At 42.6% G+C, this 27,300-nt stretch overlaps 2 protein-coding genes across 20 annotated transcripts in view; both read right to left on the bottom strand.

Moving 5' to 3' along the window:
- The window catches only part of flncb (filamin C, gamma b (actin binding protein 280)), a 71,091-nt gene extending 64,768 nt beyond the window's left edge, over positions 1-6,323 (bottom strand). For all 19 annotated transcript variants that reach the window (XM_079493774.1, XM_079493786.1, XM_079493780.1 and 16 more), the window contains exon 1: positions 5,542-6,323. In XM_079493774.1, the coding sequence (XP_079349900.1) occupies positions 5,542-5,917 (376 nt within the window). In that variant the 5' untranslated portion in view covers positions 5,918-6,323. The remainder of the gene's footprint in view (positions 1-5,541) is intronic.
- A 9,896-nt stretch (positions 6,324-16,219) lies between these two features.
- ccdc136b (coiled-coil domain containing 136b) overlaps positions 16,220-27,300 on the bottom strand; it is a gene marked incomplete at its 5' end in the record, with an annotated part of 15,675 nt that continues 4,594 nt past the window's right edge. Inside the window, 4 exons of the mRNA XM_079494735.1 lie at positions 16,220-16,462; positions 22,300-22,434; positions 22,918-23,158; positions 23,361-23,478. Coding sequence (XP_079350861.1) covers positions 16,367-16,462; positions 22,300-22,434; positions 22,918-23,158; positions 23,361-23,478 — 590 coding nt within the window. The 3' untranslated portion in view covers positions 16,220-16,366. The remainder of the gene's footprint in view (positions 16,463-22,299; positions 22,435-22,917; positions 23,159-23,360; positions 23,479-27,300) is intronic.

Below are 27,300 nucleotides of genomic sequence, written 5' to 3'. Positions count from 1 at the left end.
GGGCCTTTTGATCTGGGCCTCGATTGGGCATTTTGAAAACCAAAAATACACAGGGAAGGCATATTTCAATATTTTAACCACACCTGGGAGTCTATTAGAGTAATGTTAACTCCATAGACACAAAACAAAAAAGAAAAATCACGGCACTCCATCTTTAACCATTGTGTGTGCGCGCTCGCACACACTCGCACACACACACACACACACACACACACACACACACACACACACACACACACACACACACACACACACACACACACACACACACACACACACACACACACACACACACACACACACACACACACACACACACACACACACACACACACACACACACACACACACACACACTGCAGTCTCCACCATTGTGTATCAGATCTCCCTGCTCCAAAATCTCCTTTCTCCATCCTCATCTCCTCTATCTCTCTCACTCTCTCTCTGTACAGTCTGTCTCTCCACTCCTGTACCACGCCAGTCGCCAGTTCACTGACCTCTTGGTCCTCAGTGATTCCTCTCACCTCTCTCTTGCTCCTCTCTCCCCTGAGTACTCTAACCCCCCCTCCCACCCATTCTCCCTTCCTCCCACCCATACTCTCTCCCTCCCTGGAGGCAGAGTCTATTTTAAGCACCTGTTAGTGAAGGGTGCACAGGGCCTCAGCTGTCTGCCCATCAATCAGAGCTCCCCCCCCACACACACACACACACATCACTGAGTACCATCACATCTTAGCTAATGTTGAGTTATGCGCTTCGTCGTACGATGGCGTCACGCACCAGAACTAGCCCACCGATAAGCTGTAAACAAAAGTTGCATGGGGCAGATATGACCAAAATATGCCATATTTTATATTTTATACAACAAATGTGTTACAAAATAGGGAAAATAGCAGATCTACAAGCTTACAATGCATCACAATAACGTATGACCTGGAAATGATTGTGACAATTTTGCAAAATAATTGCGATTACATCAAATAATTGCGATTAGGCGATTACGTAGTAACTGTGACAGGCCTAGTTTACAGCTTGCAGATCTGATTGTGGCATTGTTAAGTTCTGTTACTGCATGTTGCCGCCCAGGCAAGTTCTCATGTTGCAGACAGTCAAGACATGGCACTACGATTTTGTCAAAGTTTGAGTGCGTGCTTTCCTCTATGACTTGGGGAAGGTGGACTGGACTAACTCTGCATGGCGACATGTGTGACTGAGCATAATAATAAATAAGGGGACAGGATATGGAAACGCTATCCTGACCTTCTCCTGGCAGACGGACCAAAAGCACAACCATGTGCTTACACCCCATATCTTCCAGCACCTACATCCTGGTTCAGCCTGTGTGTGTGTGTGTGTGTGTGTGTGTGTGTGTGTGTGTGTGTGTGTGTGTGTGTGTGTGTGTGTGTGTGTGTGTGTGTGTGTGTGTGTGTGTGTGTTACCCGACACCCTCCTCCCCAACCAGTTGAGTAACAAGGTTCTGGAGGGTTCCAGCTTATCACCAATGTCACTTGTCCAACAAGTCTGCTGACCCACTATCCCCTCACCGCGTACACACCACAGCCAGGGTTACTATATAGCTACTATCAAAACATGTATGCACACACCACACCGCACCACACCACACCACAAACACACACACACACACACACACACACACACACACACACACACACACACACACACACACACACACACACACACACACACACACACACACAGCTGTCATTGATCACAAGAATAACATTCATTCAGCCTCCCATCACATGTCACGCATCTAACAATCCTTAGAAGTCATTCCCCCCCCTTCCATTTATGATATAGGCTAATAATGTTAGGGCTGTGCAATATGGTCCAAAATAAATAAAATCTAATTAGTTACACAATGAGATTGTTTTTAAATTAAGTAATAATCAGTAAAGACAAATAATAGAACAACTAAAACAAGTTCAGTAAGTCACTTCACTGTAATACAGCCTTTGAAACCAGGAAAAGACAGCATTTGTTGATATGATAGTTGATATGTCTCATGTCATGAAAGTATGATATAATATAAAATGATATATCTCTCTCAGCCCTAGCTCTGGTCCATAGCCTTACTGCTTCTGATTCTGCCCTGTAGTAAGGCTCTGCAACTTTCGCTTTTAAATCTCACATGGAACTCAGACCAGCCTCTCCTCTTTAGCGTAAATAAAAAGAACGTTTTTGCTACTCACCAAAACAAAGACGGGTTGTGTCATTTAGCAAGCCTACTTTCCTTAGTGGACGCACTCTGAGCCCCCCACCACACGTATAAACGGTACTTTTTGGCCAGAATGGGAATTTTTTTCAACAGGAAAAATATTCTTTATGAGGCAATTCTCTGGGCAATATCGGTAGAGGGCGCATTGGAGTAACTAAAGGTATTTTCTATCCGGTGGAAACAAAATCACTTTTTGGCCAAAAAGTACCGTTTATACGTGTGGTGGGGGGCTCAGAGGGCTCCCACTAAGGAAAGTACCGTTTATACGTGTGGTGGGGGGCTCAGAGGGCTCCCACTAAGGAAAGTAGGCTTTCTAATGACACAACCCGTCTTTGTTTTGGTGAGTAGCAAAAAAGTTATTTTTATTTACGCTAAAGAGGAGAGGCTGGTCTGAGTTCCATGTGAGATTTAAAAGCGAAAGTAGCAGAGCCTTACTGCAGGGCAGAATCATAGAAGCAGTAAGGCTATGGACCAGAGCTATCTCAGCCCTATATTTGGTGATTCTACTCATGCAATCGGTCACAAGTCGCCCTCACTTTAGTTTCCTCCCATACATACAGGTCCTTTGTTGTGCACGTTTCATAGCTACTGTGTTCAAATGAGACAACATGGACAAAGATCCCAGTATGGAAGGACAGGCCAAACTGATGACAGACCTAAACTAAAATGATGAGGAAGTGATGAAGAGGTACTCAAACACACAGGCAAACCACACACACACACACACACACACACACACACACACACACACACACACACACACACACACACACACACACACACACACACACACACACACACACACACACACACACACACACACACACACAATCAGGACAATATCCTCATGTCTTGGCACCTTAACAGTGATGACAGAGAGATGACTGTAATCCAAACACACCTAGCAGCTGTTGTCACACTAAACAAAAATGGTGCTAAATAGAACTAAAAGTGGCTATTTGGCTAGTAATCATAAGGGAACCTATTTTGGTGCTATGGCACCTATCTTAAAGGTGCTATATAGCACAGGTTTGGAGTATACAGATGCAGGCATGACTCCTTTGGGGGTCTTGGAATGTTTCCTAAGAAGGTGTGACAACCATGTGTTATCCTCAGGAAATACACTGTATTTTATGTTGTTTAAAGATTCTATAGTACCTCTCAACCTCCACAAAGAACTGCTGAATAACCACCATCTTGTTCTGTACCAACCCGATGCATAGGCTACTCGCTACTGCATCAGACAGACCTTTAGAAATGCTGATAACGCATCAAAATGTGACCAAATCTATCAGCATAATATATTCAGCAGGGCTACTAGCTAACGGGTGATCAGTAAGATCCTCACCATGGGTCATGGGTTGGCCCGGGCGGTTAGCTCGGTTAGCGGGCACCTAGGCTGCTGAGCCAGCCTGGCGGCGTGCCGCGGGTTCGACTCCCGATCCCGACGGACTTTGCCGCGTGTCTTCCCCCCCCCATCTCTCTCCCCATTTCCTGTCAGTCTACTTTCAACCTATCAATAAAGGCAGAAAACGCCAAAAAATATATCTTAAATATATTTATTATTTATTTATTATATTTAAATATATATATCCTCAATTCCCACAATAGCTACAACCAAATGGTGGACTCACTGGAGCTCAATCAGCTCATGTAAGGATATTGCAAGTTTGTATCAGTGGATAACAGTATGCTTTATGATGATATATATATATATATATCATAAAGCATACTATGTTATCCACTGATACAAACCGGAATCAATCAATCGGTTGATTGATTGATCATTAAAATAAACAAAGCTATATTAAAATGCACACAGTCCACCTATCTGATTCTGATCACTTAACACAGCAGCCGAAAGGCCGCAGACACTTTCAAGATTGGGCCTTGATCCAAAAAAGCATGGGGACCACTGGTATAAGGACCACTTTTGTCCGTGCGCGTAATGTTCCGTGTTCATGCACTGATCAAGCAACAAGACAAAACTTTCAGCCCGTCTTGATCTAGACATTTTCAAGGACATGTCAAACTACTTTTATTGCATGAGGCACCGCACTTTAGTTCTACTTCATTTCTCAGAATGGCTGATGATATTAATACAGATCTAGTTCCCAGGTCATTATTCGGTACCACACGTCTGATGTGTGGTCTTAATCTGGCCATCATTCTCTATAAATGAATGTGATGGATTCCGAGAACATCCTGGAACGTGGATGAAAGGCAACTGAGGTCAACTAAAAGCACCAGATACAGTTTCATAGAAAATTGCATAATTCTATAATTAATTTAAATGCATTGTATTCAGCCATCCCTGCCAAATTACATTACAAAATGTAAAATTAGACTCCAGTGAGTCCAGAATTGTTATCAAACTTAATTTCCTAAAGTAAATCCCCAGCTATTAATCTCAGTACATGATCCATAGCAGATGATTGTAATAGTAGAGTAGGCTAAGTATTGGCTGGATGGATTCATTCTAAAGGCCGTTATTATGTCTTATGGCAATAACAGTGATGAACCCAGTCACCACCCAGTTACCACATCATTCACCCCTCTAAGAAATGGACATCAATATGGATATATTATGGACCGACAGATCCAAAGTTGTGCCAGTGATGAACTGTATGAACTCCTGCAGCAGATGGGCTATCCGACCAGTGCTAAATTCTCCTGAACACCAGTTTATACTTCATCCTCCTATGATCATTGTATGTGTGGATTCAGTGATTGGCAGTGTAACTGCAGGTGCGAGAGAGGAGCACGGACTGAGTGATTGGCTCTATTAATTTCAGGTGTAGGTGATTGCAAGTGTGTGTATCACTGTTTTGCCTCATCCTTTTATTATTAGCCTGTATCCTGTATACAGTTTAAATTTGTATTTAATGCTTTGTATACCTGGTATGAATTGCTGTAGTTTATCACTGTTTTGCGGTTGCCTCATCCTTGTATTATTATCCTGTATACAGCCCACTGAGTAGCCAGCTGCTTCTCTGTTATAGACCTATTTAAATCCCTTGTCTGCGGTCCTTTCAGGTTCTGACATTATAACTACAGTTTTATTAAACCATAGAAAACTATACCAACACTTTTTTACATTCGGCCTATAGCATTAATTTTGAAATAAATGGCAGTCTGAAATACATTTCATTCATCTGCAGTTGGACTGTACTGTACGCCCATTGCGCTTACAGCTCCGGAAAGCAATTTAACAACTTTTTTGTTGCAACAGCTTGTGCGAAATGCAGTGCGTAACGGTGCGTTAAATACCCAACATGCCATCATAGGCTACTACAACTTACCTATTGATACCAGCTTTATGTGTTCCCTCTCCAGAAACTCCAAAGCAACCGATACATTCTCTAGTTTCATCTGTCTGAAGTTGGGTCTGGCGTGATACTTTCTGTACATTTTCTTCTGGCTCAGAACCTCCAGGAGCCCGATAAGCTTCAGCCCGTCACTCAGATCTTTCTGGAGGTCGTTGATCCGCTTGTTGAGGCACTTGAGGTGCTCATTGCACCACCTGGTGAAGGTGTTCTGCTGGATCTTCTTCCAGGGAGCATCTTCGGCGAGGTCTTTCTCCGTTGCCGGCATCTCCTCTTCCTCTTCGCCGTTGTCTGTACCCTGGTAGTACTGCGGTGGGAGCTGCTGCTCGTAGTACGTATTATTGCTCATCATGTTTGTCAGTTGCCCCTTTTATACCACAACCAGTGGGGCCAGCTTGTGCGATTTTTTTCACTGGGCGCGGGGGCTCAAGGAAAGGGAGAAAAAAACGTTCGGGCCAGTGCCAAGCTGTGCAGTCTGCTGGGAGTGAGGGGGAAAAAAGTTCAAACTTGAAGGAAGATTGTAAAAAAAAAAAAGAGAGAGTGAAAGGGCGTGAGTTGTGCGCTACAAAATAGCCTACTTGCGACAGAGGGTGAAGTTGTCAGACCAGGCCCTTCTCTCAGTGGGCTGATGAATGAAAGAAGCCGTTAATCCTCTCCAAACGTCTGTGAAGTCATCGGCTCGTTTTCTGGTTCAACAGGCAGCGAAAAGCTGTGACTGTCTCCTCGTCCGTCGCCTTGGGGTGCGTTATAATAATGAATATACACTGTGGAGATGAGCGCTTGTCTGTGGTGGCGAGACAGGGTGGTCTGTAGCGCACGCCTTGCTTGGGGGGCTGTTAACGCTGGAGTGTCTAAATGAAGCACTGGACTGAAGAGGGGTCTTAAAAAGCTGGGCGTCCCAGGAGCACGCGTCAGTCCCCTGGATTCCCAGGAATGCCCCTGCCATGACCATATACAACGACAGGATGGGTATTCTCTAATCCTACGGAGACAACGAGATGCAGCCCCATTGGGTGACACTAGAGAAGGGGGCGGCGATTGGCCTTATTGCCACTGGGCCCCGTAGCCGTAGCAGTTGTGACACCTCTCATATTTTTAGTCGCTCCAAATGGGGCGAAGGAGGAGACTGCGCTAGTTGTAAAGTAAACGGTGACCGCGGCCCGGGAGCTCTGCTGCTGCTAATTGGTCTATGAGAGGAGAAACATGACATCATCGCTGTGTACAACATCCTACCAGGCCAGCCTGTCATAGAAATACTTAGCCCTGTGTTGTGTTGTGTACAAATATAGTGTTCAACACATGTTTATTTATGGTTTTGGCCAGTTTAGCAGCCTGGCCTGATGCGTAATAGTAACAAAATGCGGCTGGTTGTACAATTGAATTGACTAGAGCTAGGCTAGAGTCCTAGTATCATGATATCTTTCCTTCCTTCTATCTCCCCAAATGTCAGCCCTGTCAGACTCAGCATCAGTCAGTGGACTCAATATATGGATCAATATTGCAATATATAGAAATACTTTGTTATAAGTACAAGTCTGAATTTTAAAATGTACTCGAGAAAAGTACAAAAGTATTGGCATAAAAATGTAGATGAAGTACCAAAAGTACACTATTGTGAAAATGTCCCATTTCAAGTTTTCAAATGCATAAAAAAACATTTGAAAATAGCAGATCTACAAGCTCACAATGCCTCGCATCGCGACGCATTGTGAGCTTGTAGATCGGCTATTTTCAAATGGCCGAAATCTATATAGGGCTGAAGTGGTTAATGTATGTTTTGTAATAATAATACAAATCTACAAAGTAATTTGTAACTAAAGTTTTCAAATAAATGTAGTGGAGTAAAAGTATACAATATTTGGATCCAAGATGTAACTGTAAAGGTCCCCATACACACAGCACGTTTTTCGGATTTCTAGTGGCGTTTCTCCATCGGTTTTCCGAAAAACGCGCCCAGTACTGTGCAACCACCTTAAGAGTATTGGAAATTGGAAATACTCAATAAAGTACAAATACCTCAAGTAGCCTACTGTACTTAAGTAAATGTAGGCCTAGTACTAAGTTACTTTCCACAACTGTTTGTATTATTTATATTATATATTGAGTCCACTATCGAGGCGAACTTGTGGCGGAGAGGGTATACAGCTTGGTGAGCTAAGGGTTGCATCACTGCTTTTTGTAGATGATGTGGTCCTGATGGCACCATTGGTCCAAGACCTTCAGCTCTCACTGGACCGGTTCGCAGCCGAGTGTACAGCGACTGGGATGGGATCAGCGTCTCCAATTCTGAGGCCATGGTTCTCAGCAGGAAACCGGTGGATTGTGCAGTCTGGGTAGGGAATGAGGCATTACCCCAGGTGAAGGAGTTTAAGTATCTCAGGACTACGGATAAGCGGTTGAAGATGGATGGATGGACAAAATCCCTTTACAACAGAAGCTTTCTATTGCTCCAAAAGTGACAGGCAGGCATGTAGCATACATGTTTATACGTTTTTACTCTGTTAATACATCAAATGCATAGAGATAGTAATCTAGGATAGGTAAACTAAGAACCTACCAAGCATCAGTCTAAACAGTATAATATAAAAAATGAATAATCTTGAAACTATACAAACTAGGATGCCATTTTAACAAATTGACCTCGCATCTGGCTCAATAACATGCTATAACCTTTGCATAAGCCTGCAAGGGTGGCAAGGCCAGGGAAAGTGCTACTAAGGTGGATAGGTATAGAAGGAATGCACGGTAACAAGACAACTCACCCCTTTTCCGTTTTCCTCCCGGAATTTTCCCCAGTGAGGGGTGGGAGAGGCTGGACAGCAGACGGCTGGACTTTGAATTTCTCTAACTATAAACATTCACGACAGCAGACAGCCTAAGTACAAATATATTTATGAAAAGCTACTACAGTGAAGTCTGTTCACAGAAGTTGTTGTAGGCTATGTGGGTATTAAAGTAGATAAGACGCGTCAAATGGAGTCTGTACGGCTGGAGATAAACGGACACATGACGTCGGTGGGAGAGCAGATTTTGTGTGTTTCTCTAACTATAAACATTCACGACAGCAGACAGCCTAAGTACAAATATATTTATGAAAAGCTACTACAGTGAAGTCTGTTCACAGAAGTTGTTGTAGGCTATGTGGGTATTATCTGACGAGGTACCATTTGAGTGGGAAAAACCTTACATATACTAAATAATGCTAAATTGTTTATAGGGTCAATATAAGTAAAATAATATAGCCTTTCCACAGGAGTATCTTTTTATATTTTTCCAAAAAGAATACAAACAGCCAATAGCATATTACAAAGTTATCCCCCTCACTGGGGAAAATTCCGGGAGGAAAAACGGGCAGGCACCGGGGTGAGTTGTCTTGTATTCGAATGCACTGGAGCATCTCAGACAGTTTGAGCCTTTTTTATTCAACAGGGTGCAAGCAATAAAATGACGTTTCGATGTATACGTGTATATGTGTATACGTGTATATGTGTACCTGCTACCAGTCCTGCTTCTGGGATACACCAGACCAGCCTACCACAGGCTTGAGGCGCGGTGGAACCCCCTTGTGCTACTGGTGAGGTCTGAAGAGGTGAGTCTTCAGATCACGGTGGAAGATTGGGAGTGAGTCTGCAGTTCTAACTGCAATGGGGAGTTCGTTCCACAGTTTGGGAGCCAGAAGGGAGAAGAGTATGGAACGTGGGGAGTATTGTCCCTGTGATGTCTGAAATATTGAACTCCCATCTCTTCAGCAAAGCCCCTGGACGGTCGAGGCTGGACCCTTATATATATATTAATATATACTAGGACGACTATAGGACGACTTCACCCATTTTCAACTTATCTTCATATAATAGGTCATTAATGCACAGGATAAAATGGTAAAAAAAAGGGCGTGGACACTTCCCGTATGTTATACTTTTACTTTTACTGTAAAAGTTCAGTAACTCTGTAAAAGTTCAGTAACTCTTGTGTAACTTATTCTAAGTCAGTGACAATTTCACAATAGCACAGTGACGTACCATCAGCAGAATATTTTCGGTGTAGCTTTGTGGTTATTGTGAGGTAATGGTGTGTCCCTCATGTGCAGCCCGGTAATGTATCTGTGTTAGAGGCCTTGACACTGAGCACTGGAACTATACGTCACATGTATATATAAAGGTGGGGAGAGAGAGAGAGAAAGAGTGAGGGAGAGAATCAGGAGGGCAGTATGCAGTTTACAGAGTCGCTCATCTTTAGCCTTAGATGCCCCACACATACACACACTGAGTGTTAGGGAGTACCTGCCATTTCGAGCCATACACGTCTAAAAGCAGTTAAGAAAATCCCTCACTTCTGCCAATCCCGCGTTTGGCTGTTTAACAGTCATACTGTACTGTACGCCTCTTGGATACGGGCCCCGACGACTTAAAACCGGTATCCATCTTGGAATGGACGAGAAAACAAAAACACGAAAATAACGATAATCCACGCTCCATAGAGTCCCATAATGGCCACGATCTTTAGTGGAGTTTATCTCGGAAATGAAGGTCATATGAGGAGATATGAGATAAAGTATGATCTTAGGATGTCAATAAAAACCTTGCGTGTTACTCCCATGGCAACACACTCAGCTTTTCGGGGGTATTTTAGCGATATCCCCTATAGCTATCCCCTTTAGAGACAGAGCAGGGTGGGGCCTTCCAGCTTAATGGCTCATTGGAGAGCACCTGGGCCTGGTGCCTCCAGGAGTCTATAAAGACCCACGTCCGTGCCATTCATGGAGAGAGATCCAGAGGAGACAGACCAGCTGTCTCCACTATCCCCTGCTTTGTTCTGCCATGCCCTGTTATGTTTGACACTATGCTTTCCATCCACACACTACACTGGATGTTTCACACATCCACACTTACACCACTGATTACTGACTCCACACCTCATAGGATCATTACCATTCTGTTATTGTCTCCACCAGCTGAAGGCATGGGGAGAGTATGTTTTGCACTCCGTCCGTCCATCCGTGTGTGTGTCCGTCTGTGTACAGCTAATCTCTGGCACTGTTGGCTTGATCACAGCCACACTCTGCACACACACTCCCTTGATGCCAGAGCTGAACCTCTGCCCCAAATCTTTCACATTGGCCTGTTGGCCTGTTATAGTGCCACACAGTCTCTCTATAGCCATTAAACAAAACTGGTCTTTCAGATTTTTCAGACGCTAAGATTGGCTTCCAAAGTTCGCAGGAGTGCTCCGTTTCGAACAAAATGCCGCAAATCATGGTGAACATATTGTGTGATTTCCGTGACATTTTGCACACACATTCACACTAGGCAGAGGAAGAAATGCCAATTGAAAATGTTCAACTCAGCCTCATGGTGGCGCTATAACTGGCCGATTCGTGTTATTAACTGTAACTGCTCCGATTTTATATTATATTTTATATTACTCCTTCAGCTTGTATCCAAATTTCATGCAAATCGGTACACATGATTTCTATAGTCATGTGATCAATAATGGTTTGTTTGATTTCTCATATTCCATCCTGATTGGCTAAGATTGGCTTCCAAAGTTTTCAGGAGTGGCCCGTTTTGTACAAAATGCTGCAAATCATCAACACAATGTCTGATTAAACTGTGCACGCATATTCCCACTAGGCTGAGGAAGAAATGCCACTTGACATTTTTGCAAATCAGCCTGATGGTGGCGCTATAACAGGCCGAGTTGCGTCTTTACATATAACTGCACCAATCTGCGTAAAACTTTGTATGCACACTCCCTACAGCCCAAGGAAAAACGTCTGGCCTGCATTTTTCAATTCTCCTTTTCGAGCACCACCTTTTTTTTTTAAATAGTGATTTAGAATAGATTTTATCCAAATATCAATACTGGTGGAGTGGTGGAGCCCCAAGAGGCACTTTCTCTTCAGTTTATCCTTAGTTGATTGTTTGTAGGCCTAATTTAATACATTCTGTTACACTTTTATCTCGTCTCCTGCTCCAATATTTGCCATAGCCAGAGCCAGGTATGACAGACACATAGATCACTACTGTGGGGCAAATAGGATACCTTCTGTTTCCCAGGCAGGTGGTCACACCACTCTACCCATTCAGCTATGGCTGCCCATGTAGCCAGGGACCTGTGTAACCACTTGGAACTAACCCGTCTCTGAAACATCTATACTGCTCATCCAAAGGGGAATCCCACCATTGGCCATGGGAGATCTTCAAGCAGGGAGGTCTCTGCTATACAACAAAACATGGACACATCACACACACTCAGACAGACAAAAAAAGTCCACACACAAATAAGCACCATAAATATACAATGGACTTGAAAGGCAATGATAAACTACTTTAATTTGTCAGATCATTTACAAATGTACAGTGTTTAACAAAGAAAGCCCCCACCAAGATAAAGCCTAGGGAGTCAGAGGCATGTTTACAACGTGTGGAAATATCATAAACGTTGTTCAGCGGGTCATTGGAAGATGCAGAAAAAAATGTGTATGCACAGTTGCACACAAATAGTAAGTTTTAGCAATTAGCATCTCAAACAACATATATTACAGTCAAGAGGAGCCGGTTGACATCACAGCTTCCTCAACTAAGAATACATTATGGAGCTAATACACTGGAAGATTGGAAGTCCTGTCTGAGTTCATAAACCACACACTGACAGTTTCTGCTACATTACAATGTACCAAGCTCAACAGAAAAACAACAACACAGAATTTCAACAATTATGCAAGCATTGTTGAATGAGAACACAACATAAAACAGAACAGAATAGAAATTGTACATAGCCATTCATTTAGCATGGCACTGATGCAATGTAACTAAGGTAGGTTATCTTTGTTGTGTGCAGTGTCGTGCACCAACAATCTTAGATCTACAAGCTCACAACATGTCAGACTGCGACACTTTCTTATTTGTGCCACAAGATAAAGTCAGCTTATGAATTTGAGTGCAATACACTTGCATGCTGCTTCCTACTACTAACCACGATCACTGGGCTTTGGCTAACTCTACTGCTGCTACTCACTACTGAACCTATTATCTATCTGCATGCAAAACCACATCACTAATTCTAACATGCAACACCGATGTCTATGCCACCATATGTCAAGACAATACTGTACTGTATGTATGTACTACTATACAGCATTGTAAATGCTACATAAAGGCTTTTTAAAACTGTTGCGCTCAGGCAGTTAAAAAAATGTCTATCAAAGCGAGGGCCCGCTATAAATGAAACTTTGCCAAAACTATTCCATTTACAATCCAGTTTACAAATACAGCCACATTTTGGTACAAAGTACATATAGGCCTATACATGTTGTATGTACATAGTATGATAACACCAACATGCACCGACATTGACTAAGGTTTACAGTGTTTATGATTACAGTATGGAAGAAGATGGAGTCACGGGCAGGTCATTGAAGCCCCTATTGCTTCAGAGATAGAGAATGAAAAACAACCATGTTTCAGATTGGTTGAAGTAGTATAACATAACTAAACCAAATCACCATGTCATTACACACATTTATTTTAGACACTGGATATAATACACTTTAGAAATATACAGAATATAATATATATTCTGGCTAGGATACCAGTGTTTCTCAACTCTGGTTCTGGGTAGTCAGTCCTTTTGTTTTTTTATTCTATCTCGTTGTAGACAAATTAAAACCTGGAATGCTACATAAGTGAACCTCATTATTGACCCGTCAAGAGTAACTAGCCGACGTGTGGGTATGAATGACCAGAGGTGAAAACCACCACATTCAAAAGCATTTGTATGACACCTCATCTTACTTTTCAAATAACTTCTCAAATGCCTGCCTCAACCAGACTGATTCTAAAAACCCCACTAGCAACCCTGACAGCCTATAGTGCTCCTTACAGCCGACTGGACATAAGTGCATTAAGTGGATGAATGCACTCAGCAAGTGTAAAGCGGAAGGCAATCCACCTTTTAGAGTTTGAGATATTTTGAGTGAAACCGGAAATTCTGGCCTAGGCTAATCGGTAGTACAAGAGGTAATGGGGTCGCCAAAATCAGACGGGTTCATCCTGCATCTTCTATAAGATGGCAATTTAGACAGTAGTTTTTGAAATATCTTCAGGACCAAAGTTATGTCCGCTTTTCCCAAAGAGAACCTTCGCAGGGAGCTTACGTGCGGTCCTTACGAAGGCTCCGCTATGAAGTCTGCCTTACTCAAAAAGGCAAAAAAAAGGGTGTCTACCAAAAGCGCACGTAAGTGCCTCTGCTTCATGCCTGTAAAAATCATCCACTTAATAGCCCACAGAATTCATAGCATCAAGCCATCTTTTTGCTTTGTCTTTTCACAATGATGCAAATGTTCACAGCTACAGCTACATCTTATCATGCTATAGGAAAAACAAAGCAAAGTCTGTTCCATCATTGGAGAGAAGGGTTTCATTTGAGACAATTCAGCACCTCTGGTTCTATTATGTTTCAATCATCAGCTGCAATAACAATAATTAGCTCAGACAGTAGAAATAACATGCCAACAAACAAACTATATAATGCTGATTCAAGATAACAATAACAAGCAGAAAGAAGAAGTTGTACAATTATTGTTAATCTCAATAGTGTCATTGCCCGTGCTTTGGAATGTATATAATTAATCACACTGATACTTTCCATGCAATATTAGAAGTCGAGACAGCCAGGCAACTGCAGACCTTAATGAAATTATAAGCTGTTTACATGTAAGTGGTGTAACCTAGAGTATGTCTCATGCCTGTTCTCTGATGACTATTATCATTTGAATGGACAATGGATTTTAACAGAGCATTTTTTATTTTTTGGTCATCGTGTTGATTCAATTGAGTTAAAAAGTAAGTAAAACACATTAAGGTTTCATCCATAACACGTAAACATCAAGTGAGATGTAAACTATTGTTTATATACAAAAATATCCCTTTGAATCTCAGAGCAACTCTGCCACAGTCATAGCATAATGACCAAGCCCAACACAGTGAAATCAGTCAGCTAAAAACAATCTTTAAATGTTCTTTTCCTGCAGAATGGTGCTACAAATCTATTGTCAGTGTCCAGTGTATTATTAGGCACACAACCCTGCTCAGTAGTTATTGTGCTCAATCTGTGAGCCTCATCATTAAAGGTATATTCAGTGATTTCACTTAATTCAAATATCACTTATTTTTTCTTATTTTTTGGATAATCCTCCCTACTATAAAGTGTGCTGACCATATAAGGAGTTCCTCCCTGTCCCCAGTGAGCCCCTGGGGTCAAAAAACCCTAGTTTCGGTTTGGGCTTTGGGTGGCAAAGCCTTCATCCAATCAGGATGAGAGGGGCCTTCTTCCAATCATGATCGAGTGGGGCGGGCATTGGTGCACGTGCTGTTGGTCAGTTGTACTTCCCCCACTGTAGAGTGTGTGCATGTGCACATCTTGTTACCGGGTGGACGGGTTTTTTTTTCCAAATCACCCAAATCACTGAATGCTCCTTTAATCAAATTGAGGGAGTTTCTCTCTATTCACAGTGACAAATAACAACTGTCCAGTCTTGCTGCTGCAAAACAGCTTGTTGAAGAATATGGAAGAGGAATGATGCAAGTTAATAGAATAGATTCTCACACCTGGTATAGTAGATTTCACCCTCAAAAGGGCGATTATGCCTGATAAATGTAGTTGTGTTCAACATTATGTTCAGGAGTCCCCTCTGCTTATCACGGCCACTCCCCGTTCTCAATCGCTTCCCTATCTTCCCTTCACTCAGTAGCCACTCCCCATTCACAATCCCCCGTATCCAACTATCCACTACACCTGCCTCCTCTCACCACAGCCAATCCGTGTTGCAATCAAACACCACAGTATAAATACACCTGCAATCTCTCGACCAGCTCGTTTGTTCTGCTTCACAAACATGGGTTGTGACAACTTGTGAGTACTGCGCTTTTAGATCATCTATTTCTGCTATTCATTACTTTCAAGTTTGTCATCCTCCTCTACCCCAACCTCCTCGATTCTCACTCTTCTTCCTTCTGTCTCTATTTCTCTAGGAATCCAGGGGGTCAGTGACAGAGCAGAGACGAGAGAGCGCTTGTCGTAGAGCAACAATGGCTGTCAGCTCCTAGCTGAGAATATTCCCCCCACCCTGAGTGTCGCCCTACCATGGGTTCCTCATCCCGTTCCACATTAATCTCATTACGTTTCAATAAATTGTTGAACTAGTGAATATACCTAATAAAATTGAACACTGGAGTGTATATGGAAGTGTATATGAATAGTTTTAAAATCACATTGCAAGTGATTGAAAAATGGTTTGTTTTCTGTCAAACTGTCAATCAAATGAATGCAAAATATGCTTAATTCAAACAGGAAACAGTAAGGCAAACTGTTTACAGGTTGTCATCAACCTAATCAATCAATCAATCAATCAAAAGTCCACAGATTAAATGTGCAAAGGTAAAAAGTGTGCAAGCTCCTCTGTAAATCCATAAAATGCATCTACTGCTACTGAAAAGCACTGAAGCGAGAATGCAAAATCAGCCGATGATGATTGTAATCTTGTGCAGAAGGGAATTGTCCCGTGTTCATTCCTGTTATCTTTTCCTTGAACGCTGGACATCACTACTGTATATAATATGATGGGAAAATGCAGTCCTGCCAACAGGAGCTTATGAATGGGCCTGTCCATTCAGCAGTGGCACAGGATCATAATATTTTTTTAGTGTGTGCGTGGTGGTTGGGTGGGGGGGGTACCAAATCCCAGAGTTTCCAGGGTGAAACTGCAGGCATCCTGTCCTGTCCTGTGAGGAGTCCTCACTCCTCAGGCTAGTGCTCTGGTGAGGCTGGGGACAATCACAACCACTATGGCTGCCACGGCAACCACTGCAACCAGGTTCCAGCCGTCACTCTGGCACTCCTGTGAAGAAATAATAATAATAATAATAATAATAATAATTAACTTTTTTATTTTTAGCACAGCTACTTTAATAATCAAATCAAATAACAAAGACCTGAGAACAGAGGATAAAACCCATTTAACTTTAGAAAGAAATTCTACAGAAGTAGGTTTTGAGAATTGAGTTCAAATATACTAATAATAATAATAATACTATATATATATATATATATATATAATATATAATCACAGTAATCATTATTACTTTTTAGATATCCACAGCGAATTCGGGTACAGGTTTCAAATCGGGTACAGGTAATTCCTGCTGAACAGGGACGTTTCTGTGGCCAGTATACTAGGTTAAGTTTCAATGGCAAAACGCAATCATTTATTGTAATGAATAGAGTGAATACAGATACAAAACATACCACTTAAGTTTGTATGCAAAATACAAATTGTGACAAACACTTTACTAGCCACTCTGTGCGCACACATACACGCACACACACATGCACACACTTGCACAGCACACGCATGCACACGCACGCATGCACACATGTGCACACACGTGCACACAAACACACGCGTAATGTTCCCTACACTAGAGCTTAGAAGTTCAGAACTTCATTGTTGTGTGTGTGTGTGTGTGTGTGTGTGTGTGTGTGTGTGTGTGTGTGTGTGTGTGTGTGTGTGTGTGTGTGTGTGTGTGTGTGTGCGTGCGTGTATGCATGAGTGTGTGTATATGTGCAAGTGTACTTGTTAAATGATATCAACACCCAGTCTCATATCCACTCACCACACATGCCTCATGAATATTTCCGCCAAAATGGATGCTCAGCAAACCAGGCTCAGGTGCATCAGACTCACACAACTACAGAAATATAAAAAAGCTCTAAACATACCCCTGTACACATTATATTAAAATACACTTAATTTACACAGGCATTCACTAGTATTGAAATAAAGCTGTATACACTCAAAGAACAATGAAAGCATGCTGAACAAAATATGTGCGTGCAATATTTCTCATTAATATTGCCTGTTATTAATTAATCAATAAACACGGATTTGAGGAAGTGGGCTACGTTAGTGTCATAGCCTATAACCATCTGGCATAAAGGAAGGTTTCTTCTTGGGTTGGCTGGTTGGAGAGCAAGGTCTCTCTGTGAACGGCAGGTTGGCCTGGCTGTTTCCGCCTGGCTCTGCAACCTGGCAGAGACGTCCAACTACTTCCATCTCTTGGATGAAGCCTCAGTCTCCATACAGGCCCAATGGATACATAAATGGAGCTGTGCGTCATCATGCTGCGTGTAATGGACGCCATATGCTGTAAAAGCAGCATTTGCAGCTCTTCGCTTTGCCTCAAATGCTGCTTTTGAGGCAAGAGGTGTGATTTGAATTATATTTCTCAATGCTGTCAGACCAGACATTAGACTGTTTGGGCGGGAGGGTGTTGTCCTGTTGACAATGTAACAGTACCATTTCATTATCTGGTATCCTGGGGGAATTCCGCTCTAATTTACAAACAAAATGTGAATATTCACAACATCTTAATCGTGCAGTGATGTTTAGCGAACATTGACTTTGAAGAAGTCAAGAATGGGAAATAGTTCCATGTTTACGTACGTAGTACGTACAGTTGAAACTTTGAAGAGACAATGGTCCTTCAATGCATTTGACACTCATTCCTATACTAAAAAAAATCACACCCGTGTGAAGTGAGGGGCGCTCTTATCATCGTACATCATCATACATCATCTCATTCCGGCCAATTAGAATTTGCGTCCTCACCTTTGTCTTCAATGTTTGTGTTTACGCAATGTTTTTGTTTACACAAACAATCAAAACTGGCCATTCATTATTATCAATGGCATTTAATGTTTGTGTTAGGACAAAGTTTGTGTTTATACGCACACTAAAATCTGGACATACCCCTCAAAAAAAGAAAAATCACACCTGTGTGAACTGAGCGGTGCAACTATACACTTATTGTTATAGTTACTGTACTCTACTGTGCTCTGTACTGTACTGATGTCCCTGAAACATCCGTGACCCCCAGGAACGCGCCCAGGGGGGTGGCCCAGTTCCGGTGTGCCGCCCCGCTTCCGAAACGGTTGAGAAATGACAGAGTTACCATGTGGGGGTCCCCGAGGGGTCCGTGTGGGGGTCCCCGGGAGACCCCGGAACATCCAGAGCTCCAGGAATGGCCCAGGGCTCGTACTGTAGTGTACTCTGTGCCACTTTACTCTGTGCGGTACTGTACTGGCCACTTTAGGTGTTGCAGCTTTCTGTGCTCGGACATACAGACACAGAGACAGACGTATAGACATACGGACATACGGACGGACACACATAGCTCCGTAATAGAGCGGAGGCACCGCTCAAAAACATGACGTTTGGTGCTGAGCTTGGATGTGAGTCCATCCTACAGCTAGTAGTACCTGGCCAGTCCTCTGGGAGGCAGAGTGTCATACCTGGTCCCTTTTAGGATGCCAGTTCCTCCCACCAGCACCAAATCAAGGCCACTATTACAATCATTCCTATGAAGGGGATGGAGAGGACAGGGGACTCGGGCAGAGGAGTGCACGTCTGAGGAGAAAACAAAGAGAGGAGGAGGGGGGGTGGGGTGAAGGGAGAACGGAGGGAGGGAGAAAGAAAGAGAAGGAAGACGTAGGCGGTGAGATAAAGAAAAAAATATGACCAAATCATAATATTAGCATAAAATAAAATAAACCCAATCAGAGAATGTGTGATGGTAGATAGGCATGGAGGGCGTAGAGCAACCGGAGAGAAATTATGGGGAAATACAAACACATAAATTGATAATATGGTGAAATAAGACAACAAAGAAGACAGAAATATAGATAGATCGAGAGAGAGAGAGAGAGAGAGAGAGAGAGAGAGAGAGAGAGAGAGAGAGAGAAAGAGAGAGAGAGAGAGAGAGAGAGAGGCAAGCAAGGCGCATGGACCACAGTTGTAGAATTCAGATGAATGTAGATCATGTGAGGTCCGTGTGCAAAGATGATCAGATTAGAACAGAACATGACAATGGGAGAGAAAGAGGGAACAGAAAGAGCGAGCGATTAGAAAACTAACCTCCAAGATAGTTAAAGACAAGATGGAGACCCCTAATGCTATAGCTCCCTCCCACCACTTCATAGGATGGGGCTCCATCTTGCCATTTAAAGATCTCTGCCTACACTTACTGTAGACTGTAGAGGTGCTGCCTTTCAAATGGAATGGTGTCCTGGACATAGGGAATGTTGGGAATCAGAGCACTGCAGTGTGGTTTGCAGGTTGACAAAGTAAACGTAAGGTATGTTCACACTGCCTCAAAAAAAAAAGAAAAAAGTAGGCACCACATTTACATTAGACCTATGATAAAAATTACCTACAGTAAAGGTGACCACATCGCTCACTTTCAAAAGTGAGCAATGTGTCTCACTTTGTGAGAAATGTGCATATGATATACTATATAAGACATGGGCTGCTTTTTTTTTATCAGCTGACCAATCATAATTATATTGTGTCTGCTCTGCTGTCTCCAGATGAATGGCTCAAACCTCCACAACAGGTCCTGTATGAGGTTGTGGCTGCAGTATGTCGACTGTGGAGGATGACAAAATGACGAACGTAGCTATTCCAATAACTGGTTAATTGTGTGAGGAGAATCAAAATGTGCATCACAGTGCTTTTTCTTCGTAACAACCAGTGTGAACACACTCACAAAGACATCTACTGGTCTTGTACAATGTTGTTTTAAGAGTATCTGAGGTCATACAAATAGTGTGTCTTATCTGTGCTACTATGGCTTTATCCATTTTGTCCTGATCATGATGTACTCTGTGATGTTATCTGACAAATGCCTTCACAGTGTCTGTGATATGAACTAACTGATTGTCAATTGATCGTGAAACTACAACTATGGAGAACAAGAATGTAAGAGGGTGTCATGATAAGACACTAATGAAACTGGGGGGGTCCGAATCCAAATGTGTTTTCGGTTTGGAGTGGACCTGTGATCGATTGTTGTGTACCACTGTACAGCATCAGAAAAACAGATACGGTAGATTCTATCTATGTTCATTATCTTTCCAATAAGCAATTTGGAATTGCCATCAGGCAGGAAGAGGAAGTGGCCTTGGCCATTTGCGTGGAGACAGGACAGAGAGAACAGGCAGCCGCGCGCGCGCGCGCGCGCGCACGCACGCACGCACGCACGCACGCACGCACGCACGCACGCACGCACGCACGCACGCACGCACGCACGCACGCACGCACGCACGCACGCACGCACGCACGCACGCACGCACGCACGCACGCACGCACGCACGCACGCACACACACACACACACACACACACACACACACACACACACACACACACACACACACACACACACACACACACACACACACACACACACACACACACACACACACACACACGCTGCCCCATAGCAATGTATGTTTGCAGGCGAAGAGCATTTGATGGCGGGTTCAGAAGAGGAACAATTTGACAAGAGCTGCAGCAGATGTGACAACAGGTAAGCAGTGATGGAAGAAGTACTCGCATTTTGTACGTTAAAGTATCTATACCCTATTGTAGAAATTATCTGTTACAAGTTCAGCATTCAACTGTACTTAAAGTACCAAAAGTAAAAGTAGTCATTATGCATAATATCCCATTTCACACGTTTTCAAATGTATAAAACTCCTTTAAAAATACAAGCTCTTGTAGATCGGCTATTTTCAAATTGCCAAAGTATAGGCCTGAAGTGGTTTTGTAATACTAATAAAAATCTACAAAGTAATTAGTAACTAAAGTTTTCAAATAATTGTAGTGGCGTAAAAGTACAATATTTGCCTTTGAGATGTAGTGGAGCAGAAGTAAAACTATTGAAAATATCACTATTGGAAATACTCTAATAAAGGTCAAAAAAAGAAAAACTGTACTGTGTACTTGAGTAAATGTACTTAGTTACTTTCCACCACTGTTGGTAAGGTATACTGTACCTAAGGCCTCACTCAGACCTTTAAAACATTGATGCATGCTTGTATGAATGTTGTGAGTGTCATGGCCGCCCCAATGCATTTCCAATGGAAGTCACATGGTTTGTAGTCCACATTTTATTTTGGACTACAAGCTGTTGTATGGCTTTCGGCTGTGTTTCGGCTGTGTTTCGACTGCGCCCCTCCCCCTCATACAACACAAATGTTGTGTCAAACCATGTGACTCCCATTGGAAATACATTGGGCAAGATGTATCACACCCTTTGTATACAACAAGCATACAGCAATCTGTTGCGACCGTGTGAGTGAGGCCTAAGACAACCAATGAGACATCTAGAGTGGTTTGACCAAGCGTTACTGAGACACAGCAGGTCAGGATGTACAGACAGAGAGACAGACAGACATACTTTATGCTGCACAGTGAATGGATCTGTAGCGCATTGAGTTGAAGCACACATGTATTCCAGAGGTCTTTTATTTCACAAGTCTAGACCCAGAATGTTAGTTTCAGTTTTACCATTTACCACCCAGGCTGTAACAGATCTATGTGCTGGAAACTCTGTCTTAAGTTGTTATTGTGTTGTTTGGGGTTTGACTGTGTATGGGTATTGGGTAGGCTATTGTATCCTTTCTGTTTCTAATTATACCACACAGTGACACGAAAGCTTTACATTCCTGTTTCAATTATCTTCTATTTTCTATAATGATTCATAATATATAAAATGTGTATACTTCCGTCGGCTCCTCCTAACATCAGAAGAAGCATTATAACATCTTGGCCCTCCACTCCACACCACTCTGCTCTCCCAGAAGCGCTTTGTCAACCGCATGCTCTCTGACCTCACCTGTGACTTTGGGCCAAGCAGCTTCTGGAGATCTGCCTTGCAGCGGTGGAGCTCCTGTTCAAGCTCTGCCCTCTCACGCTGGCTGCTGTCGTACAGCGTATGCAGCTCTGCTAGCTCGCCCTTCAGACCTTCACACTGAGAGAGAGAGAGAGACAGAGACTATTACATTTGAATACATCGCTGCTACTGTCACAAATGTTTTTATACTAAGTGAATGCAAAAACATTGAAATACTGCTGTCAACTTTCAAATGCAATTCATTAACACAGCTGTTTACAGTACACCTTTATTTTATTCCCATTTATATTCAATATTAATTACATTGTTTTATCTTGATTGTTTTGTTCCACTTTTGCTTTGGCAATGTACAGTAAACGTATGTTTTCTCATGCCAATAAAGCTCATTTTAATTTAATTGAGCTCAAAATTGACCTTACAGGTCAATTTTGTTCCATTTGTACAGTCTCAGAGTTAGGACTTTACGGTATAGATTGGGGTCCCCGAGATAAAAAATAAATAAATGAATAAATGGTATTAAATCACTGTTGTATTGTATATCACATCGTATGATGTCATCTTATGTTAATAACATATAGTGGAGGTGATACGTGGAGGTACCTGTCGCTGCACCTGCTGGGCTCTGTCCTCTGCCTCTCTGAGCTGCTCTTTCAGGGAGCTGACCTCACCACTGATGGCATTCACGGGCTGGCTGTCCAACGCCACGTTCTTCTGCATGTAGGCATCCAGCTGGGTGTCAAGCAGGGTCTCAGGCTGGGCCTGGGACAGGCTCATGTAATCGCTCTTCACTTGGTCCTCTTCGTCCAGTGCCTCCCTTAAGTCCAGGTATGTATCATGGGAGCTGGGCAGAGATGGGCACCTTATATTAAATGACTATGTGCGTGCGTATGCATGATGAGCATGGTTTTCTTGCTTAAAAATGTATCTGGCTCTGAATTACGTTTGGCGTTTGAGTTCTAGGACTACGCTAAGCTAAAGAACGTGTACGGTATCTGTGAATTGAGCACACAATGATTGACAGTTACAGTACACTAGCCACTCACCGATCTTGTTGTTGTTGCAGTTGATCCAGCTTGCTGTTGAGCAGCTCGTTGTTATCCCTCAATGTCTGACACTTGTCTGTCAGTGAACGACACTCCTCTTTCAGCTGGCTGACTTCATCTGCCGAGTCTCGCACGCACGCACGCACGCACACACGCACACGCACACGCACACGCACACACACACGCACACACACACACACACACACACACACACACACACACACACACACACACACACACACACAAATATTATAAGGTGGGATGTTTTGGTTCCAGGTGGGAGAGGTAATGGGTAGTTGTGCATTACTTTGTTACTGTAATATTAACACATGTTCCGTTTAAGACATGCAGTCAACATGTTCTAGTTCTACATGAACTGGGGAGTTTGAGCCGCTTACAGACCATTTCACACACCGCTAAATGCAGGAGTAACAACTCTGGAATATAAAGTCTTGCTCTGTTGTCTGCAGCCAGCAGATCTTTCACAGCTGGAAAAAGTGACTTCATATGAAAGTGAAAAAAAAACTGCTTTGAGATTTTAACATTACAGCACACTCATACCATCTGGATGTGCATCCCTTCGTTCTATATTTCTATGTAATTCCTGCTCAATTAAATGGCATGTTTAGGAAACAATATGTAACATATGATTTAGTAGTTCTTAATTAGTTTTATGTCATAGTTCCTCAATGAAGAGGTCCCGTGGAGGGTCAAGTGTTATTTTGTTAATTTGTTACCCTAATTATGCCATATTATTGCAGATGACACAAACTACATTACCATATCACAGGAATATTGTCCAATACAAGAATTGAGTAAGGGCGTTGAAATCAACGATTGGATATGGATAAGTTCTTCAATTCAAAACACAACTGTATTAAGTACAAGTATTACATTGTTTTGTAGTCAATGAAGAATGGTTAAAATTCAGTGCTGAGCTTCAGTCAGGAATGTTAAAAACCACAACCTGGCTGTCACAGTCCGCTCCTCTGCCCTTGGACTTTGTCTGTGTTTTGGGACTTTTACTTGTATTTGTGTTTTGTATCTTATTTTGTAGTAGTGTTCTGTGATTTCCTGTCTGCTTTGTTTGCTGTCATCTGCCTTATCTCACCTCCCTGTATTATTGTATTTGTCTATGCCCCAGTACGTGTGTTCAGTTCCTTTCAGTTTGTTGTTGTTGATGTGGTCAGTTCTAGTTTGTATCTCCAGGTATTTTGTGAAGTTCCTTGTTATTTTTCCGTGTGGGTTTTGAGAATTAAACCTCTTGAACATTAACTTCTCTGCCTGGCCTGGTCGTTCTGCATTTGAGTCCTATACCTCCGTGTCCACACCGTGACATAACTCAAGTCCGAAATATTGGTATAGTCATGGAGACATGAAGACAAATACTATGTCATGCTAATATCACCTTAAAGCACTTGTCTCAGTAGGATTTGGGGGGAAAAAAACTAAACTCCATTAATGTATCTCCACTGAGTAGACTTGACTACTGTAATGGTGTCTTTCCAGGTTTCCCTAACAATTGATCAGACAGCTGCAGTTAAATGGTTTGGGGCCAAAACATTAACCACCCATTCCAGACTTCTCTGGTCATCTTGGACAGGTCTGATTTCTGTCCCCAGAGTTAAAACTAAACATGGAGGAACAGTGTTCATTTTTTATGCAACACATACTGGAACAAGCTCCCAGAAAACTGCACTGTCTGCAGGTCTGCTACAACTCTGAGTCAGAAGCGTAGTGTCCATTGGGCCACTCGGGCACAGGCCCAGTACATTGAGATCTTTCCCAGTCTAGCTTCTGAAATACTGGGGCGAAAAAACAAGAAAAACAACCAAAGATAGCCTACGTTGTCAGTAACCTCGCGTCACCAGACTTTCTACCTCACCTCGGAGTGACATTGGCAGCCCCTCACCCTGTGCATGCACATGTACAGTTGGAGGCCATCGATATTGTCCTTTTCTTTTTGCTGAGGTTTGCGTGATCTGCGCAAAAGGACAGTTAACCCATTTTGGGCGGGAACCCCTTTTGGTGTTTTAAACATTATGTTATAATTTAGCTATTGAAAAATAGCAGATCTACAAGCTCATAGCGCGCCACCGAGTGGCGCGCTACGAGCTTGTAGGTCTGCTATTTTTGAAAAATCGTGAAAATATTTATTTCAGAAAACTGGAGGATTTAGAAGGATTTTTTAAAATTTTGAGGTCAGGCCTAAATGGGTCAAATGATAAGGGACAATATCGGTGGCACCCAACTGTATGTTGTAGCCAACGTGTCCAAAATCACACCAACCACAGCAAGCCACCTTTGTTTGAAATGGTCCGGTCCCCCATTAGCAAGTCGGCAAAACCGGTTTCAGTTGCGCATCCAACACCACCCATTTTACCAGGCCTATTTCGATTTTTGTAATTTTCATGTAATTGTTATGTCATTTTCATATCCTCACATCAATACACACTATTATTATTGATCTCCTCACATCAGCACAATGAGATTTAGGTTGAAAAATGGTTTCATGTAAAGCACTTAGAATTCCATTGTTGCTGAAAAGTCCTAAACTCTCCCGTATAGTAACACTCCAACAAAGAATTCTTCAGCACGAGGTTTCTCATTATTTTCTCCCCTCCACTTCCTGTCTGCCTCAGCTCTACGATCTAATAAAGAAATACTTTAAAAAAGTATACGAATTGGGACTAAAAGACCAGACAATATAAGGTCAGAGAAAATCATTTGTACAACTCAAAACCTTCAGTCCATGACTTCACGGATTCACAAAAACGAGCAAACAGGGACGGTAATAAATAGTAATGTAATCCTTTTACAATGGTATCAAGCTGTGTTTTTGAATGCGTTTTCAGTGGACTGTCTCTGTGATCGATTTAAAAACAGCAGGAGGTAAATTCAGTTCTAGCATACAATACTAGGACTGAAGCCCTTATGGGCCTATAACTCTGAGAGTGCACACACTGCACACGGAGCCAAATGGACCAAGCTCCTTACTGGTCCATGTCCACACTCTCTTCAATTAACAAGCTGCTTCATCTGGCCTGCAAGATGTGGACAAACTAGCTAAAGAATACATTTCACTTCATTGGTACACAGGGCTTCTCTAGAGTGTATGTCCCAGTTGTTTGCATTAGAGTAGACAGTGCTTTATTGTGCAACAGCAGAAGCAGGGGTTATTGTTTTTTAATCCCACTTAAAGTAAGCGCCAGATGAGTTTGTGATGATAATTACCACAAAGTGCCAGACACAAATACACTATTGCAAATCCCACATTGCCAAATCCTGAGTAGCAATTCAACTCTGAGAGAGTGTAACAAGACTTGTCTCCACCAGCCACCAGGCCGAAGGCATGGGGAGAGAGTATGATTTGCTGTGTGTGTGTACATCAGTCCGTCTGTCTGCGTACAGCTAATCTCCGGCACCGTTGGCCCAGTCGATGCCAAACTGTGCACACACACTCCCTGGATGCCAACGACGAACCTCTGCCACAACTCTCAAATTCTCCACAACGCGTTATAGCGCCACCATGAGGCAGACATTTCTGTACATTACTCATACACATTTTATCCATACATCACGCAAATCGGTATACACTATCTCTATAGTCATGTGATCAACACGGATCTGTTTGTCTGTAGGATTGGTCTGTCAAAATGCCTCAAATAATGAACACAGCGTGTGATTTCTGTGAAATTAGGCACACACACACAGGGACATATAGGGACATAAAGATAGACACACTCACTTAACACTTTGACCCCATTCAGAGTTACCCGAGTTAATAACTTTTGATAACTTTTAAGACATCGGACACTCGGAAACGTCACACATTTGGATCACGTGACCGGAGGAAAACCCCCCAAAACAACTTCTCAGGGCTTCTGGGAAGTCGAGGCACAATGCATTGGCTATGGTGTCATGGCAGTTTCCATGTCGG

Source organism: Electrona antarctica, assembly GCF_951216825.1.
Source record: "Electrona antarctica genome assembly, chromosome: 23".
Lineage (NCBI taxonomy): Eukaryota > Metazoa > Chordata > Actinopteri > Myctophiformes > Myctophidae > Electrona > Electrona antarctica.
Note: the sequence above shows the minus strand (reverse complement) of the source record. Positions and strands in the feature narration are given on the sequence as shown.